At 35.6% G+C, this 16,782-nt stretch overlaps 2 protein-coding genes across 3 annotated transcripts; both read left to right on the top strand.

The window, feature by feature from the left end:
* Nucleotides 1-2,528: 2,528 nt before the first annotated feature.
* Nucleotides 2,529-6,644, top strand: LOC120158599 (E3 ubiquitin-protein ligase RNF185-like). Of its 2 annotated transcripts, XM_039169426.1 has the most exons (4): nt 2,529-2,637; nt 3,076-3,804; nt 5,855-5,862; nt 6,634-6,644. In XM_039169426.1, exon 2 carries the CDS (start codon nt 3,087-3,089, stop codon nt 3,765-3,767), a length of 681 nt encoding a protein of 226 aa, XP_039025357.1. In that variant the 5' UTR covers nt 2,529-2,637; nt 3,076-3,086; the 3' UTR covers nt 3,768-3,804; nt 5,855-5,862; nt 6,634-6,644. The 2 variants fall into 2 exon arrangements, with proteins under 2 accessions (XP_039025357.1, XP_039025356.1); XM_039169425.1 differs by lacking the exons at nt 5,855-5,862; nt 6,634-6,644 and having other exon boundaries at nt 3,076-4,125.
* An 8,491-nt stretch (nt 6,645-15,135) lies between these two features.
* LOC120158611 (actin-depolymerizing factor 7-like) lies at nt 15,136-16,572 on the top strand. The gene is made up of 3 exons (XM_039169432.1): nt 15,136-15,165; nt 16,066-16,325; nt 16,411-16,572. Exons 1-3 carry the CDS (start codon nt 15,163-15,165, stop codon nt 16,559-16,561), a joined length of 414 nt encoding a protein of 137 aa, XP_039025363.1. The 5' UTR covers nt 15,136-15,162; the 3' UTR covers nt 16,562-16,572.
* The last annotated feature ends 210 nt before the right edge of the window (nt 16,573-16,782 follow it).

Raw genomic sequence — 16,782 nt, 5'->3', positions numbered from 1 at the left:
TCTTCGGTAAACTCGCATGTCACTTATAATTTTGATTTCAACCATGTTATTCGTACCCGAAAACCGTCAATGACGTCGGATGGTGGCCATTTTCCCAAAACTTGGTAGACCAACGATGCGGGGTCGTACATGTTCTAACTCACCACGGGAGTTCCATTCACAGGAACATCGAGTTGGTAAGTGACTTATTCTAAAGGAATTATCGCTTCACCACTTGGGAAGTGGAACGTGTGCGTCTCAGGCCGCCAACGTTTGATTAGAGCCTCAATTAACGTCGGGTACAACTTGAAGCCACAAACAAATACGGCCGAAAATAGAATGGATTGCTACAGATATATCATGATCTGTTGATGCGGCTCTCCGTATGTCATCTCGCGCTTACGAATATTCCATTCATCATATGACTGGTGTACGATCGACGAAACATTGACATATCCAGGCGCAACATATATTCTCGAGTTGTCATTTTTTGAGATTTTGACAAAAGATGTTTTTTTTGTAATTTATTGAATTTAGGGTTTTATGAGAAACCAAAACCCTAAATTCCTATTTATAACCTTACTAAACCCTATTTATAGCCTTACATCTAACAACTATAAACGACTAATTAGAAAAAAATATATGATCGAACAAGTCATATCGAGGTGACGAGTTCCAAGTGACTGTTGGCCATGACCGTTGCTCATATAGCCGTTGACCAACAACTACTTTTTTGAATTTGAAGGAAATCGCCACGTCGAGGTGACGAGTTCCATTTAAATTTTTCAATTTATACTTTATTTTATTTTTGTAATTAAAAAATATTTTTTTAACGGGCTCGTCACGTCGAGATGACGAATCATTTTAATGATAATAAAATAATAACCAACATAGGGCCCACTTCACGGGGATAATTTAAAAATAATATCTTTAGAAACTCGTCACCTAAGTATTCACTGTAGCAAATGCGTAGTTTCAAAAAATAAAGTATGTGTTGGCCCAATACCCTAAATAATTAACCCGCATGGGGTATTGGGCCAAAAAAAAACCCATAAACTTTAGCCAGTTCCTTTTGGCATGAAGCATGTCATTCCTCGAGTGATAAAAAAACGCTCGAATATTGTTTTGACATATCCAAAGTATAATTCAAAAATATTCTGACATATCCAAAGTATAATTCAAATACCAAATATAGGTAAACTGACCTTATGCCTAAGATGTCGAATTAATTCATCGAAATTAGAATACCGTAGAACTACTTGTTCATCTGTAGCCCCATATTCTCTGACTCCAATGTATAATTGAAACGAAGAAGAAGAAGAATATCTGAGAATAAAAGCTTGAACGCAATTGTGTTGAATCTAAAAGTGAAGAAGTGAGCTCTGTGAACCGTACTGTGGCTTGGAGAGTTAACGATCCATTTTGGAGGAGGCACTAAAACTTTCATTGAAAAACAAAAGCAACAGAATTGAACTTCATCTATTTGAATGCTGAAGAGAGAGTTTTTGGATTTTCCTTTTTACGGCAACGAGATCGCCCAAGTGACTGATGATTAGAGGAGCGTATTAGGGTTTAATAATAACTTAAAATAATTATCTTGAAGCTTTTTTCGTAAGGGGTCCATAGCTCAGTGGTAGAGCATTTGACTGCAGATCAAGAGGTCACCGGTTGGGCCCTCTTATTGTTTTATGGAATTTGAATTCATTTACAGTTTATAGTTTCGGCTACGAACTTGGGGTTGCAGCTGCAGGCCATAATCTTTGTGGACTAAAAAAAAAAAGTGTTCAAATTGCCATATTTTTTAAGATTAAAAGGACCCTTGAATTTAGTAACTTTTAATAAACTGGCTTCTAAACCTTAAATTTTTAACTAATTAGAACGATTTGTTTAATCCATTTCATTTAATTGAAAAATCTAAATAGTAAAATGTTTTAAAAATTAAAAAATAATACATTTTTACGAAATTAATTAGTGGTCCATGTCGAGAAGCTTTTAATTAAAAGAAATTACGGTTTCGTTTCTTAGATTCCACATCGACTATTAAGGTTGTGGCCTGTGCCTCACTAATTGACTGCCCTCTCGATCTCTGGGTGAAATATCTCTCACAAAACATTTATCTGACATGGAACCCGACTATTAATTTGGTCTGGTTGAGAATGTTAAATTTTAGAGTAAAGTATAGTAATGGTCACTGAACTTTTCTAAAGCTTTCATTTAGGTTCTCAACTTTTAAAACTTGTAATACAATCCCCCAATATTTAGTCCGTTTGTAATATGGTCCCCGACGTAATTGTTGGGGGACCATATTATAAACGGAATAAATGTTGGGAGACTATATTAAAAGTTTTAAAAGTTTTGGGATCTAAATGAAATATTTAAAAACGTTCAGTGATCATTACTATACTTTACCCTTATTTTATTTACAAATTATAAAATATAAAATAATTAAATTCGGGTATTTTCACTTCTAATTTCCGAGCGAAAATTTCTTTGAAAGTTATATATAAAAACAATCTTCAACTCCCACTCTAAATTGGCTTAGAGTTGGAATAAACAACACGGAAATTTTCGAGTACCATCGAATCTTCCCGAAAGTAATTAACACCAATTTAAGAAACTTGGCCCTTGACTCTATCAATCAATTCTTTGGATTCTCAGGTTAGTTTCTTTTACCCAATTCTTAGATCTGTCTCGTTTTTCTTTTAATTTATAATTTTGTTAGATTATACTTTGTGATGAATGCAGATGCGGTCGTATTTCTATATTTTTTCTGGGAGTTTTTAAAATTTGATTTATATTCTGATTTTAGATTAGGGTTTTCGTTTTTTTTGCCTAAATCTAATAAATTGTTGAGATTGGCTAATGATTAGTATCGTTTATGGGAATAATTTGATGAATTCGAAAGATTTAATTTTTAGAGTTCTATAAGGTTTGTGGTGGATTTTTTTGAAAAATGAGAACTGGGTTTGGAGTGATTGACTGAAAGTGGTGATGTTTTCTTTTAATTCCATAACTTGAATTTCTGGATTTTTTTATTTAAGTTTTGCCCTTTCAATTCGTGCATTTTCCTCATGATATTTTGATCTTTTGGTTTAGGTATATAAGCAATGGTGAGGGGTCTTGGGGAATCAACAAGCATGCCTCCCCCAAGTCAATCTTGCTCTAGTAGTAGTAATGCTAATGATGCTGGTGATTTCGAATGCAATATCTTCTTTGAATTGGCTCAAGATCCAATCGTCACACTTTGTGGTCATCTATTCTGCTGGCCATGTCTATACTGGTGGTTGCACCATCACTCTAATTGTCAAGAATGCCTGGTTTGCAAGGCCCTCGTACAAGAGGAAAAACTTGTTCCCCTTTATGGCAGAGGCAAAAACCAGACTGATCTGCGCTCTAAATCGTATCCGGGTATGAAAATCCCTAACCGGCCAGCAGGACAAAGACCAGCAACTGCTCCTCCTCCACCCCGGGAAACAAACCAGTTTGTGAATTACGGGATTGGACTAATGGGCGGTTTTGTTCCAATGGCAACTGCAAGAATCAGCAACTTCATAATGGGTTTTGGAGACTTATTGCCATCCTTGTTCAATATTCGGTTTCATGGATATCCAGATCCTGCTGTGTATAGAACACCTTCAGGATTTCCTTGTGGATTCCATACGTTTCATAGTGGTCATGCTCATGGGTTTCCCCCACCGACGACTCGGTGGCAGCAGGCAGATAATGTATTGAAGAATATTCTTTTGTTGATTGGTTTCTTTGTCGTGTTTGCTCTGCTTTATTGGTGAAAATAGTTTCAAGCCTTCGGCCAGTGGTGGTTATTTAGTGTCTGTAAATACACCAACAGTACTGTAGATTACATTTTTGGCTTCAAGAACAACTCACACCAGTGTCAAATCATATTTTTCAAAAAAAAAAAAATAGTTTAAGTTTTCGGCCAGTGATGATCGTATGTTCGGCTGTACCATTGCCCTCTCAACTAGCAGTGGAGACTGGAGCTTGAAAATCTTGTTCTTGTTCTTCATCTTCAGGAGGATGTTCCGGTTGGAATACTAACGTGTTTCCAGTATCTTGTCCGGTAACAGTGGAAAACTGTTTTGATGTTGGTACTCTTCAAGGTTTACAATGCGTTTGCAATTACCATATTTTCATTTGGATTCTCACAAGGTTTCGTTAGATATCAACCTTGTTAGATTCATTCAAAGTTACAGTTGGTTTCTTATTCAAACTTGTATCTGACTTCAGATTTATATCTTGGAAAACAAGTGTATTCAAGACGGTTTAAAACAGATATTGGTTGTCTGTATGAGCAGAGGTGTTTCTAGTAATGTCCCGTCTGTTTTGCTTTTTTTTTTCCTCCTAAAATTAAATTGATTAAAATCTTAAACATTTATATATATAATTTCAATGTTTAAATAAAATAAAGGGTAAAGTATAGTAAGGGTCACTGAACTTTTCTAAAACTTTTATTTAGGTCTTTCAACTTTTAAAACTTACAATATAGTCCCTCAATATTTATTCCGTTTGCAATATGGTTCCCCAACAGTTACGTCAGGGGACCATATTGCAAATGGACTAAATGTTGGGGGATCATATTGCAAACAGACTAAATATTGGGGGATTGTATTGCAAGTTTTAAAAGTTGAGGAACCAAAATGAATGCTTTAGAAAAGTTCAGTGACCATTACTATACTTTACCCTAAATTTTAATGTTTAGTTGAAAAATATAATATTATTTAAATTTATATTTTATTAAATTATTATTTTGATATATTTTTAGAAAATAAACTTTAATATTAAAATATAAATATCAGAATGAAAAATCATAAATTTTTTTAATCATTATATTATCTAATTTTTGAGTAAAATACATTTAATATATAATTAGTATATTAAACTTATGTTTTTAAATAATTTTCATAAGTATCATATTTATTTATATAAAATATAAATAATATGAAAAAAATAATATTTTGGTTTTGAGTGGACAAAGATATTATCTTTTAATTTATAAGATCTATTTTTCAATAACTTAAAGTTATATATTATTTTATAATTATATTTTTACAATAATATTATTTTTCACCTCATAAAATTTTAAATAATTAATATTTTAAAATATTCAAATTTATTAATATTTTACTAAATCAAATTGTTTGCATATTATTATTATTTTAAATACATTTAATTCCGAAAATTAAAATTAAAATCAAAATTAAATAAAAAAAACTCGATTCGAATTGCTTACCTTTGTTCGATTGAGATTACTACTAAAAAAAAGTCAAAAGAATAATGTTAGATAAAAATATCAAAGGAAAAAGAAATTAAAAGAAAAACTAAAATAAATAAATAAATAAATATTATATTATATTATATACTTTGATCGTTCTACACTTATTGAAGTTGTAACTTTCATTCCGGGAGTTATTGCTTTGATATTGATTCCGTCAAACACATGTAATGCAGCTTCTATATTTCCTCTATCTCCAATGGTTCCTCCACCAAATACTTCATCAGAACCCCACTATTAGCAAGTGAAGTAAACAATAACCCAAATAATGCACAGCCAACATATGAAGCCCAGAAAAATCCCCAGCAGAAATGAAACACGAGGTTCCATATTGATTTATGATAGGTTATGCAATCATTCATCATAGGACTAAAATAATCACAAATCGAATCCCGTGAATTTAACAACTTTGCCATTATATAAGCCCTACCATGGCTGTGAGTTTGAAAAGGATCAATAATAAACATGTAACCGTAACTTAAAACTGATATAGGCAATGTAACGGAACTAATCATCAAATTTATCTGGAAACCGATTGCCTTGATCACAAAACCAACTATAAACAATAGCAAACTGGAATTAGAATTTAGTGACTCACTGGGTTCAGCGCTCGAGTTGGCGGAGATTCCTACCTTGTCGCTTTGACTGTTCTTTCTGTTGATTCTTGTGTACAATGGCTTGATTACATTCAAGTATCTGCGCACCAGATCTTTGGAAGATCTCTTCGAGGAATCATCGGTTCTGCCATTTGTTTTCCGCAACTGTTTTCTCTGGTGAAACGTTCTTCGTGCTTCGTGGTCTCTGGTTTCAGTTTCTTGGGAGTAAATACCCGAAATTTAACCCCATGCAAAGAGAACTGCAAGTCGATGAAACCGTCGTCTCCTTCATCCAAATCATGATCGGAAACCTCGGTGGTTGTGGTAGTGGTGGCGCCGCCGCCGTTTCCATTACAATGACGGGTTTGGCTCACTTTATGAACACCTTAACCATTTTTCCAAAACCTCAGAAAATTCAGAGCTTCCATAGATAAGAAACAAAGGAGAAATGATCCAAAGGAAAAGTAGAGTGATCTTTTATGATCCACAGGAACCGTGGCAACTCTCCTCAAATGCAAACTCCTTTGCTTCGATGGGAGCAAGACAAGGTTAACCAGGAACCGGTTCTGGTTCCTTCACTTTTTCCTCCCCCCTAAGACGAAGACCCCCCAACATTATTTAAAATTGATAAATAACTAGCCCCAGATTCCCACTTTCCTTCAAACATGCGTGAGTTTAGACGTGCGAGGTGGTGGGTGGGGGTTGGTCATGTAGGTGAGTAGTGGTTTAGTGGGTAGTTTGTAGGAAATGGGGGTTAGAACAAAAAACCTGTAAAAATAATAATAAAAATATTAATAATAAAAAATAAAAAATAATATTTTTTTTAAACTCGAAAAAAAAAGGGTGTCTACAGCTGCCCCTCTTTACACATTTTTATATGAACAAGAATATGACAAAGACAAAAAGACAATCAGTTTTTATCCGATCCACTCAAATGTGATTGGACTTCCTGGAATTGGGCCTTTATCTTCTCCTCGGTTTAAAGATTTCAGCTTAAAAATTCTTCCAGAAAGTAGTTCATCGCTGTCATTGAGCTGAATGAAATCGAACTCGTCAGGTTTTTGGTTGGCAGATAGCCCTTTCTCGACTTAAGCTATGCTGTCGGAAAACAATTTCTTGTCACTAAGGCACGACTAACCCATGTCTTCTTCTTGACTTGAAAACCTCGACTGCAACCGGACAATAGTGTAATTGATGTGTCATCGAGCTAAATGAAATCAAACTCGATAATTTTGTTGACAGATAGCCCTTCTTGCCTTGAGTTACGCTGTGAATGATGTGTCCTCGAAGCTGAGTGTAATCAAACTCGAGGGTCTTTGGGTTTCAAGAGAAACATTTTCAAAGGCTTTTTTGTGTGTGTGTTTCAAGAGAAACAATTTCGAGGGTTTTTTGTGTTTCAAGAGAAACTGTCTCAAGAGAGACAAGATTTTGTTTCAAGGGAAACTGTCTCAAGAGAGACAAAATTTGTTTCAAGGGAAACTGTCACAAGAGAGACAAGATTTTGTTTCAAGGGAAACTGTCTCAAGAGAGACAAAACTTGGAAACTGTCTCAAGAGAGATAATGGTGAGCACAATTCCCTTCGCCGTGAAGTTGAAACCGTGGATGGCCCCTTCGTTGTGAAGTTGAGCCTTAGAATTGGATATCCTTCGTCGTGAAGTTAAAATCCAGTATGTTGTTTCGAGGCCAATATCCTTCGCTGTGAAGTTGAAATTGACTTCGAAACTGAAAAGTTTGTTGACAGACACTCCTTCTCTGAGTTAGATATCCTCCGCCGTGAAGTTGAAATTCAATATGGAGATGGATGCTGCTTGTGTGTACGATTCCCTTCGTCGTGAAGTTGAAACCGTGGGTGGCCCCTTCGCCGTGAAGTTGAGCCAGGAATTGGATATCCTTCGTCGTGAAGTTAAAATCCAAGTAAGTTGTATTGTTTCGAGTCTAATATCCTCCGTCGTGAAGTTGAAATTGGTTCTGAAACTGGGAAGTTTATTGACAGACACTCATTCTTTGAGTTGGATATCCTCCGCCGTGAAGTTGAAATTCAATCTGGAGATGGATGCTGCTTGTGTGCACGATTCCCTTCGTTGTGAAGTTGAAACCGTGGGTGGCCCCTTTGTCGTGAAGTTGAGCCTGGAATTGGATATCCTTCATCGTGAAGTTGAAATCCAAGTAAGTTGTATTGCTCCGAGTCCAATATCATCCGCCGTGAAGTTGAAATTGGCTCTGGAACTAGGAAATTGTTTGTTGACAATCAGCCGCCCCTTCGTCGTGAAGTTGAGCTTGTGTTGTCTTGAGTCCAATATCCTTCGTTGTGAAGTTGAAATTGACTCTGAATGAAATTGAAAAGTTATTTGTTGACAATCAGCCGCCCCTTCATCGTGAAGTTGAGCTTGTGTTGTCTTGGGTCCAATATCTTTCGCTGTGAAGTTGAAATTGGCTCTGAAATTGGGAAGCCCCTTCGTCGTGAAGTTGAGCCCCGAATGGCATGATATCCTCCATCGTGGAGTTGAAATCGTGGATGTGTGGGTATGATATCCTCTGTCGTGGAGTTGAAATCGTTGATGGCCCCTTCGTTGTGAAGTTGAGCATTGACTTGAATATCCTTCGTCGTGAAGTTGAAATCCAAGTATTGTATGTTGCAGGTGGACACGATTCCCTTCGCCGTGAAGTTGAAACCGTGAATGACCCCTTTATTGTGAAGTTTAGCTTCGAGCTAGATATCATTCGTCGTGAAGTTGAAATCTACTCTCGAACAAATTGTGTTGTTTCGAGTCCAATTTCTTTCGCTGCGAAGTTGAAATTGACTCTAAAAGCTATAAAAATTATGTGTGCTAAAAATGATAAATGTGATGCTCCTAAGTATATCCAAGATGCATGCAACATGAATGAGTTATCTTGGATTGGAGTCCCGTTTTTTGTCTGCCAATCTGATCTATGGAATCGATCGTGCCCCATTTGCTTCTCGAGCTTTGGCTTTACCGACCTTTCATATTTGAGGTTGTCCTGTTTGAAAATGTTTTTCTCATTTTTCCTGTTTTAGGTGGGAAAAGGATAAAAATTATGTAAAATATTGTTCTCAATTGAATCAAATTGTAAACATGAGTTCAAAGTATATTAAAGGAATCAATAGCTCTTTTTAATGCCTTCAGAGTTATAGATCTTTGACAAATGTTCAAATGGATGAGTTGACTTCAGGTTGACTTCCTTTCTAAGGTTTCGGTAACCCAAAATGTCATTTTTTGAAATATCGCAACATGCTTTTTCTTTGGTTTGGCATTTTAATTGGGTGCGGACAAAATGACGCAACTAGCATGATCAATTACTAGACTTTTTATTTCAGTCCTCTGAAATCTTCCATTTGTTCAAGTTTTGTAAGCTTCTCTAACAAAGGTAGTGCAGAAATATCGGTCTAAAAATGAAATTATTGAGTGCTCGTGTGTATTTGACTATAACAGGTGTTCCTTAACTCCCTTAGTCCATCATTACCGAAAATTTCTTGTTTAGATAAATTTGATTTAATTTGCCATTATCTGACTAGACAAATCCATAAAGCCAGGGCGTTTAACCAATTGCTTTAGAGGGAAAGCTTAATATTATAATCACTTTTATTAGGTTAACTGAAGGGTTCATCTCATCACAAAGTCTTCAGCCTGATAATAGCAGTGGAGCAAACACCGAGTTGCCAAGTGTCTGAGTAATGTCATGGTTTGAACGCAATCTATTCATAAAGCCAGGGCCTTCGAGTTTCCTCTATAACCAATTGCCTTAGCGGAATAGCTCAGTTTTTACGGATTTAATTTCTTAAGATTGTCAAAAAGAACCTGTTATAGCCTAAGTGTTGTTAAAAGTCAAGGAATCTCATCTTTAGAGTTCAATTTCCAAGCAACTGGCCTAAACTAGATTTGCTTACTCGACTATTCCATCCGTGAAGATTATTATCATCACTGAACGCCTTAAATAAAAAGTATAGTAATGTCATATGCAAAAGGATGCCCCATGTTGTCCGCACCTTATGAAAGGAAAAGGTCACATTGGTTAATTGCAAGAGCAGGGTACGGTGTTTGAGTGTATATTCTAGGTAATGTCAAAGTCCTTGTTTTAAATCATGTTACTTTGTCAAGGATTCTTAACTTTGAACCATTTACAGAGCTTCTTAATTCAGTTGATATTCAAAGAATTGTAAGTTTTCAAATGTGATTCATTGCTCGTCATCATTAAAGTAACATAAATTTATTCAAATGTTCTTACAAAAACTTGAGAAAAAATGAAAAAACAAACTCAAACAGAATGCCTCAAATGATGAAATGATCTGTCTCACTTGGATTCCCCCGAGTTGTTGAAGTCGATCCAGTTCTTGTTATGTATTTTCTGTACGATTCTCTTGAATGTGGAGTAGTTCTCGATAGTGCGCCCTAGGACATCGCTATGATATTCGCAATGAGCGTTCTCATCATACTACCTGGGGTATGGGGCTTCATGGATTTCTCTGGATATGGTGACACAACATATACGTCAACAACTGTTGGTAAAACTCCTTATATGTGATAGGATCGAAATGTTCTCATTTTTTATTAGACATGTGAATGTAATAAAAAAGAGAAAAGTAATGCGAAATATGCAGGAATGCGTGATGCATGCAATGTTCGAGGCATTGATCCAAAAAATGTGTTTGTTATTAGGAATAATCCTTATTGGGGACAAAAGTGTTTTATCTTTTAAGAGACAAAAATATCCTGACAGCTTCTGATATGTTGACTAGTCTTCTATCTTTCTCTGTCACCGGTTGAATAACCTGTCGACCCACTCTGGCTTCTCTGGATGAACCATGCAAATATTGAGTTGCTTTTTGTACCGGCCCAAGAAGTCTCGAATGATTGCATCTCTGGCATTTATCTTTTGTTGAACATGTTCCCAACGAATACGTCATTGGAGTCCTCAATTGATAGGAATTATGTGAAGTTCATTTGTCTGTTTCTTGAATTCGTCAGCAATGGTCTCCAATTTCAGATATTGTTTTGCCATTGTTGTCTTTGAAGGGACTTCCAAGATCAGTAACCTTCATCTTGCCCTTGCAAGCTCTACCAGTCAGTTCTTCAAAGATAAACTTTAATTGTGCTTGACATAGACCCGGTTCATTCTGAGTCCTTTATGATATAGTAGAGTGATATACTTTTCAATTGTTGGCACCACATCATCTGGATTGAAGGTGACACATAGTCGCCTTGTAGACTGTCCTCTGTATTTTTCTCTTGTATTACAACCCCTTTGTCCATTAATGCATATTATTCATGTTTAACAAACACATTTTTTGTGGATCAATATCTCTTTTAAATGATGCGAATGATGATAACAAAAAAAAAGAGTTAGTGAGGTAAATCAAAACAATAATAAAAATGAAAAATCCTACTCTACATGATATCTACCCCACATGCTTATTATTTCTACCCGGACATGATCTCTATCTTGCATGCTAATTTCAAACAAATCATAACCGCATATTTATCTAGTTCGCATGCTTTGAACAGAAAGTAAAGCATGAAATAACTTAGGCATCCTAGGGTTTGAAATGAGGTTTTTGGGTGGGCTCTAATTCTCCATAGTCTCCCGGTTTAGGTTATAAAAAACGATACTCGAGTTCTCATTACCGGTGCCCCCTTGGGCTTGCCAGACCCTTAGTCCTAAACCTATCACAGGCTTGTGTGGACTAAGTTAAACTCGAGAGGACACATTCCCTTATGTCCGCACGGTGAATAAATTCACACGAAGACATAAGGTATAAGAATCCCGAAGGTTACTTGCTAGGCCCGCACGGTGAATAAATTCACACGAAGGCGTCGCTTTCACCCCCACTTAAATAGGGTTTGAAGCTCGGGTATAGAGCCTGAGATGAAACTTTTTCTTTTTAAAAAAAATCTGAAATCATTGAAAAAAAATGTCAGTACAACTATTTACTTGAAAAATAATCAAAGGTAAATAATTTGAATCGAATAAATAAATTAAATTTTAAATTCATTATTTCCGCATAAAAAGACAACCAGAAATTAATTTCGGCCTGACTCACTTACCTGTCCCCAGCGGAGTCGCCAAGCTGTCGGAATCATCTTTCGGGTGGGCCCGGAATTGGGCTTCGACTTAGATTAAATGGATTGAGAGTCGCCATCGATCATTTATTTAAAAGTAAATAGGTTGACTGAGTACCTTATTTCTTACCTGATATGCGTCTTACCAATGATGTGTCGGGTTCGGGAGCCAGTTACGGTCAAGGAAGGATTAGCACCCTTGAACCGCCCTTTCGGTACCAATTAATTTGTCGGTTGTCTTTAATTGCGAAAATTAAAATTAAAATCAAAATCAAAATTAAATAAAAAAAACTCGATTCGAATTGCTGACCTTTGTTCGATTGAGATTACTACTAAAAAAAGTCAAAAGAATAATGTTAGATAAAAAATCAAAGGAAAAAGAAATTAAAAGAAAAACTAAAATAAATAAATAAATATTATATTATATTATATAATTTGATCGTTCTACACTTATTGAAATTGTAAGTTTCATTCTGGGAGTTATTGCTTTGATATTGATTCCGTCAAACACGTGTAATGCAGCTTCTATATTTCCTCTATCTCCAATGGTTCCTCCACCAAATACTTCATCAGAACCCCACTATTAGCAAGTGAAGTAAACAATAACCCAAATAATGCACAGCCAACATATGAAGCCCAGAAAAATCCCCAGCAGAAACGAAACACGAGGTTCCATATTGATTTATGATAGGTTATGCAATTATTCATCATAGGACTAAAATAATCACAAATCGAATCCCGTGAATTTAACAACTTTGCCATTATATAAGCCCTACCATGGCTGAGTTTGAAAAGGATCAATAATAAACATGTAACCGTAACTTAAAACTGATATAGGCAATGTAACGGAGCTAATCATCAAATTTATCTGGAACCCGATTGCCTTGATCACAAAACCAGCTATAAACAGTAGCAAACTGGAATTAGAATTTAGTGACTCACTGGGTTCAGCGCTCGAGTTGGCGGAGATTCCTACCTTGTCGCTTTGACTGTTCTTTCTGTTGATTCTTGTGTACAATGGCTTGATTACATTCAAGTATCTGCGCACCAGATCTTTGGAAGATCTCTTCGAGGAATCATCGGTTCTGCCATTTGTTTTCCGCAACTATTTTCTCTGGTGAAACGTTCTTCGTGCTTTGTGATCTCCGGTTTCAGTTTCTTGGGAGTAAATACCCGAAATTTAACCCCATGCAAAGAGAACTGCAGGTCGATGAAACCGTCGTCTCCTTCATCCAAATCATGATCGGAAACCACGGTGGTTGTGGTAGTGGTGGCGCCACCGCCGTTTCCATTACAATGACGGGTTTGGCTCACTTTATGAACACCTTAACCATTTTTCCAAAACCTCAGAAAATTCAGAGCTTCCATAGATAAGAAACAAAGGAGAAATGATCCAAAGGAAAAGTAGAGTGATCTTTTAGGGTTTCCTGGTTGTTGTTGACGACAACCACAACAGGAACCGTGGCCACTCTCCTCAAATGCAAACTACTTTGCTTCGATGGGAGCAAGACAGGGTTAACCAGGAACCGGTTCTGGTTCCTTCACTTTTTCCTCCCCCGGAGCAGAAGTCCCCCCAACATTATTTAAAGTTGATAAATAACTAGCCCCAGATTCCCACTTTCCTTCAAACATGCGTGAGTTTAGACGTGCGAGGTGGTGGGTGGGGGTTGGTCATGTAGGTGAGTAGTGGTTTAGTGGGTAGTTTGTAGGAAATGGGGGTTAGAACAAAAAACCTGCAATAATAATAATAAAAATATTAATAATAAAATAATAATAATAATATTTTTTTAAACTCGGACAAAAACGGGTGTCTACAATTTATTAATATTTTACAATAATATTATTTTGAGTAAATTGTTAAAATAAGAATTGAAAAGGATTATTATAAAAAGAATTTATTAGTCTAAGGATATTTTTATCCAAAGTGATAATAATTATCTAATACCTAAAAACTTAGAGATAATGACATTCCTAGCATTTTAACCAAAAATATTACTACCAAACGTGGAAATACAATTCCAGGAAAAATTATTTCTCTTGCTAAAATTTTTTTTCGTGAACCAAAAGTCCCTATAGGTATTTGGATGCCAATGTTTTTTTCACCTTCATCAATTTAACAATCACAAGATGGGTGTGAAATCCAAACCTTACATTATTCTTGGATATTCACCAAACCATCGATGATATGGATAAACCTGACCGAATCTTTATTTCTCATAATTTTATTTTTAAAGAATCTATATTTCTTTTTGTTATCAAATCTACATCTGATCCTTCTACATTTGAAGTATTTCACTCTTTTTCTATACCTGCTTTACCAAGTTTTTAGCTGAGAATTCATTGATACTTTCGGTCATGTTATAAAAGTTTTCACAGTTAACACTATTCTTTCTTTAGCTATCACTGGATAATGACACGTACATCAGGTGGACACGAACAATGCCTTACTGAAGGAAGATCTCAATAAAGACGTCTACATGTAACAAGTTAGAAAAAAAAATTATTAGAGAATGAGGTTGTTTATAAATTAAAGAAAGTTTTGTACGAACTTCGTCAAGCTCGTTGAAACTTCGTCTACATGAGAGAATTTTCCTTGTTAACCTTAAATATTTTGTTGGTATTGAGGTTAAACGTACTACTCAAGGGATGTTCTTATATCAACAAAAGTATTTTTTTGAATTAACTTATCGCACTAGTATGATGCATGTTAAACCAATAGTCACTCCACTTGCGATCTCTCCCAAGCTCTCTCAATCTTTAACACTCGTCCAGATATGCTGTTAATTTGTAATAAAAAAGGTTGCACAATCCATGCAAGAGCCTACCAACTTCCATTAATGGTGTGCAATTATATTCAATGGTACTTAACCTTGGGCTTTGGTTTTCTACTCAGTCCCGTCACTCACTACCTTGAATCTGTTTTCTTATGCGGACTGGTGCAGCAAGTATTGGCCAAAAATAAAATTAAAAAAAGCGATAAAAATAGACAACCAAAATACTTGGGCATGCAGACCAACAACGTGGTTTATTGATAATGTGCAAGAACTGTTATTGTGGAGATTATTAAAGGCTTTGGAAAGTTGTCTGCCCATCAAATTTCTCTTCACCCACCGTATTCGTCTCGTTTCTCCCCTCAATTAAGGATCCCCCTTCTACATTTTCTTTCTTATTGCTCTTCATTCCCCCCACAAGGCTTCTGTTTCCCCCTTGGTCGACAAAATGGTAAGTTCCCTCTTCCTCCAATATCTTAAATATTCCTTGTTCCTTTATTTTTTATTTTTGTTCATTAGGAACGCATCTTTGTCTCTCTCTCAGCTTCTCAGAAGCTGGATTCTATATTAGAGGTATAAATTATAAATTTAAGGAGCGTAAAATGATAAATTTTCAAACGATACAAAATTCAATTGTCGATAAAAATATAAAATATTGTCCTATGTAAGATTTAAAATTTTTAGGGGTACAACACACTCATTTGATTCCTCGATCCATCATGTCACTGATGTATTGTGTTATGGTGAATGAGAAGCCATTAATCCCTACATCGATTGTGCTCGAATCAAGGACGAATGCATGTTATATGTGGGAGGGACAATGAACCCAACTTTGATGGATTAATTACATTTTAGATCATTGATAATTTCAAAACCTTTATAAACTAAGCTCTTGTCCCTCTCAATTTTTTGGTATAATTATTTTTTAGGACATTATCAATTTTAAAATTAATGTATTTAAGCTTTGACCTCAAATTTATCTGATTTAATTAGTTTTTAAGACCTATAAATTTTAAATATAATGAAATTAAATCCTTCCTCTCTTAACTTTTATGGTTTACTTATTTTTTTAAGATCTTATTTATTTTAAAGTTAAGCAATTTGTCTCTTCATGGTTCACTCCTTATTCTGCCACTAACTAGAATCAATAACAGATCCAGAAATATTGTTGAAGTTGAAGACATATATGTAATAATAACATAAATAATTCATATGAAGTGGATATAAAAAAAATTCAAGATAAACTCCGTAAATAAAACCGCGTACAATTGATATTAAGATATAAATAAATATTTATTGTTTGATTTTGATGTATAAATTGGGGGTTGGGGAATATAAACTTAAAAAACAGGCGAACGCGGCATCTGGAATGGCAGTGGATGATGAATGTAAGCTGAAGTTCTTAGAGTTAAAGGCGAAGAGGAACTACAGGTTCATCGTCTTTAAGATCAACAACCAGCAGGTGGTGGTCGACAAACTCGGCGGCCCCGACGAAACCTATGAAGATTTCACCGCCGCTCTACCTGTGGACGAGTGCCGCTACGCCGTCTTCGATTTCGATTTCACCACTTCCGAGAACTGCCAGAAAAGCAAAATCTTCTTCATTGCCTGGTGCCAACAGCCAACCCTTTTTTGATTCAACACTCCACAGTTTTTTGTTACATATGAATCACCAAAGGTGGTGAAATGCATGCAGGGCACCTGGTACGTCGAGGGTGAGGAGTAAGATGGTGTATGCGAGCTCAAAAGACAGATTCAAGAGGGAGTTGGATGGGATTCAAGTGGAGTTGCAGGCTACGGATCCTAGTGAAATGAGCTTCGACATTATTAAATCTCGGGCTATTTAAAAGCCTCTTCTTCCTGCATTAATCTCACCTTATCAACATTTTCTTATTTGTATTTTTTTTAATTTGTCAATCTTTTTTGTCTTTCTTTTTACTCTTGTGTCTGTGTTTTTCTTTTTACATTTTCACCAATGTAGTAATATTATCCATTCCTTCATGCTTTACGTCTCTTCAATCATTACTGTTTGAGTGGTTGATTCTTATTTATTTTTTCAATTAATCGG

Source organism: Hibiscus syriacus, unplaced genomic scaffold (genome assembly GCF_006381635.1).
Source record: "Hibiscus syriacus cultivar Baekdansim isolate YM2019G1 unplaced genomic scaffold, ASM638163v2 tig00111330_pilon, whole genome shotgun sequence".
In the NCBI taxonomy this organism is placed as follows: Eukaryota; Viridiplantae; Streptophyta; class Magnoliopsida; order Malvales; family Malvaceae; genus Hibiscus; species Hibiscus syriacus.
The sequence above is the reverse complement of the archived record's forward strand: the minus strand, read 5'-3'. Positions and strand labels throughout refer to the sequence as shown.

Excerpts from the sequence above, each read along its gene's own strand:
- LOC120158599 (XM_039169426.1), top strand. The coding sequence starts at position 3,087 with ATGGTGAGGGGTCTTGGGGAATCAACAAGCATGCCTCCCCCAAGTCAA.
- LOC120158611 (XM_039169432.1), top strand. Across the intron at positions 16,326-16,410 it reads AAAATCTTCTTCATTGCCTG|GGCACCTGGTACGTCGAGGG; the intron begins GTGCCAACAGCC and ends AAATGCATGCAG.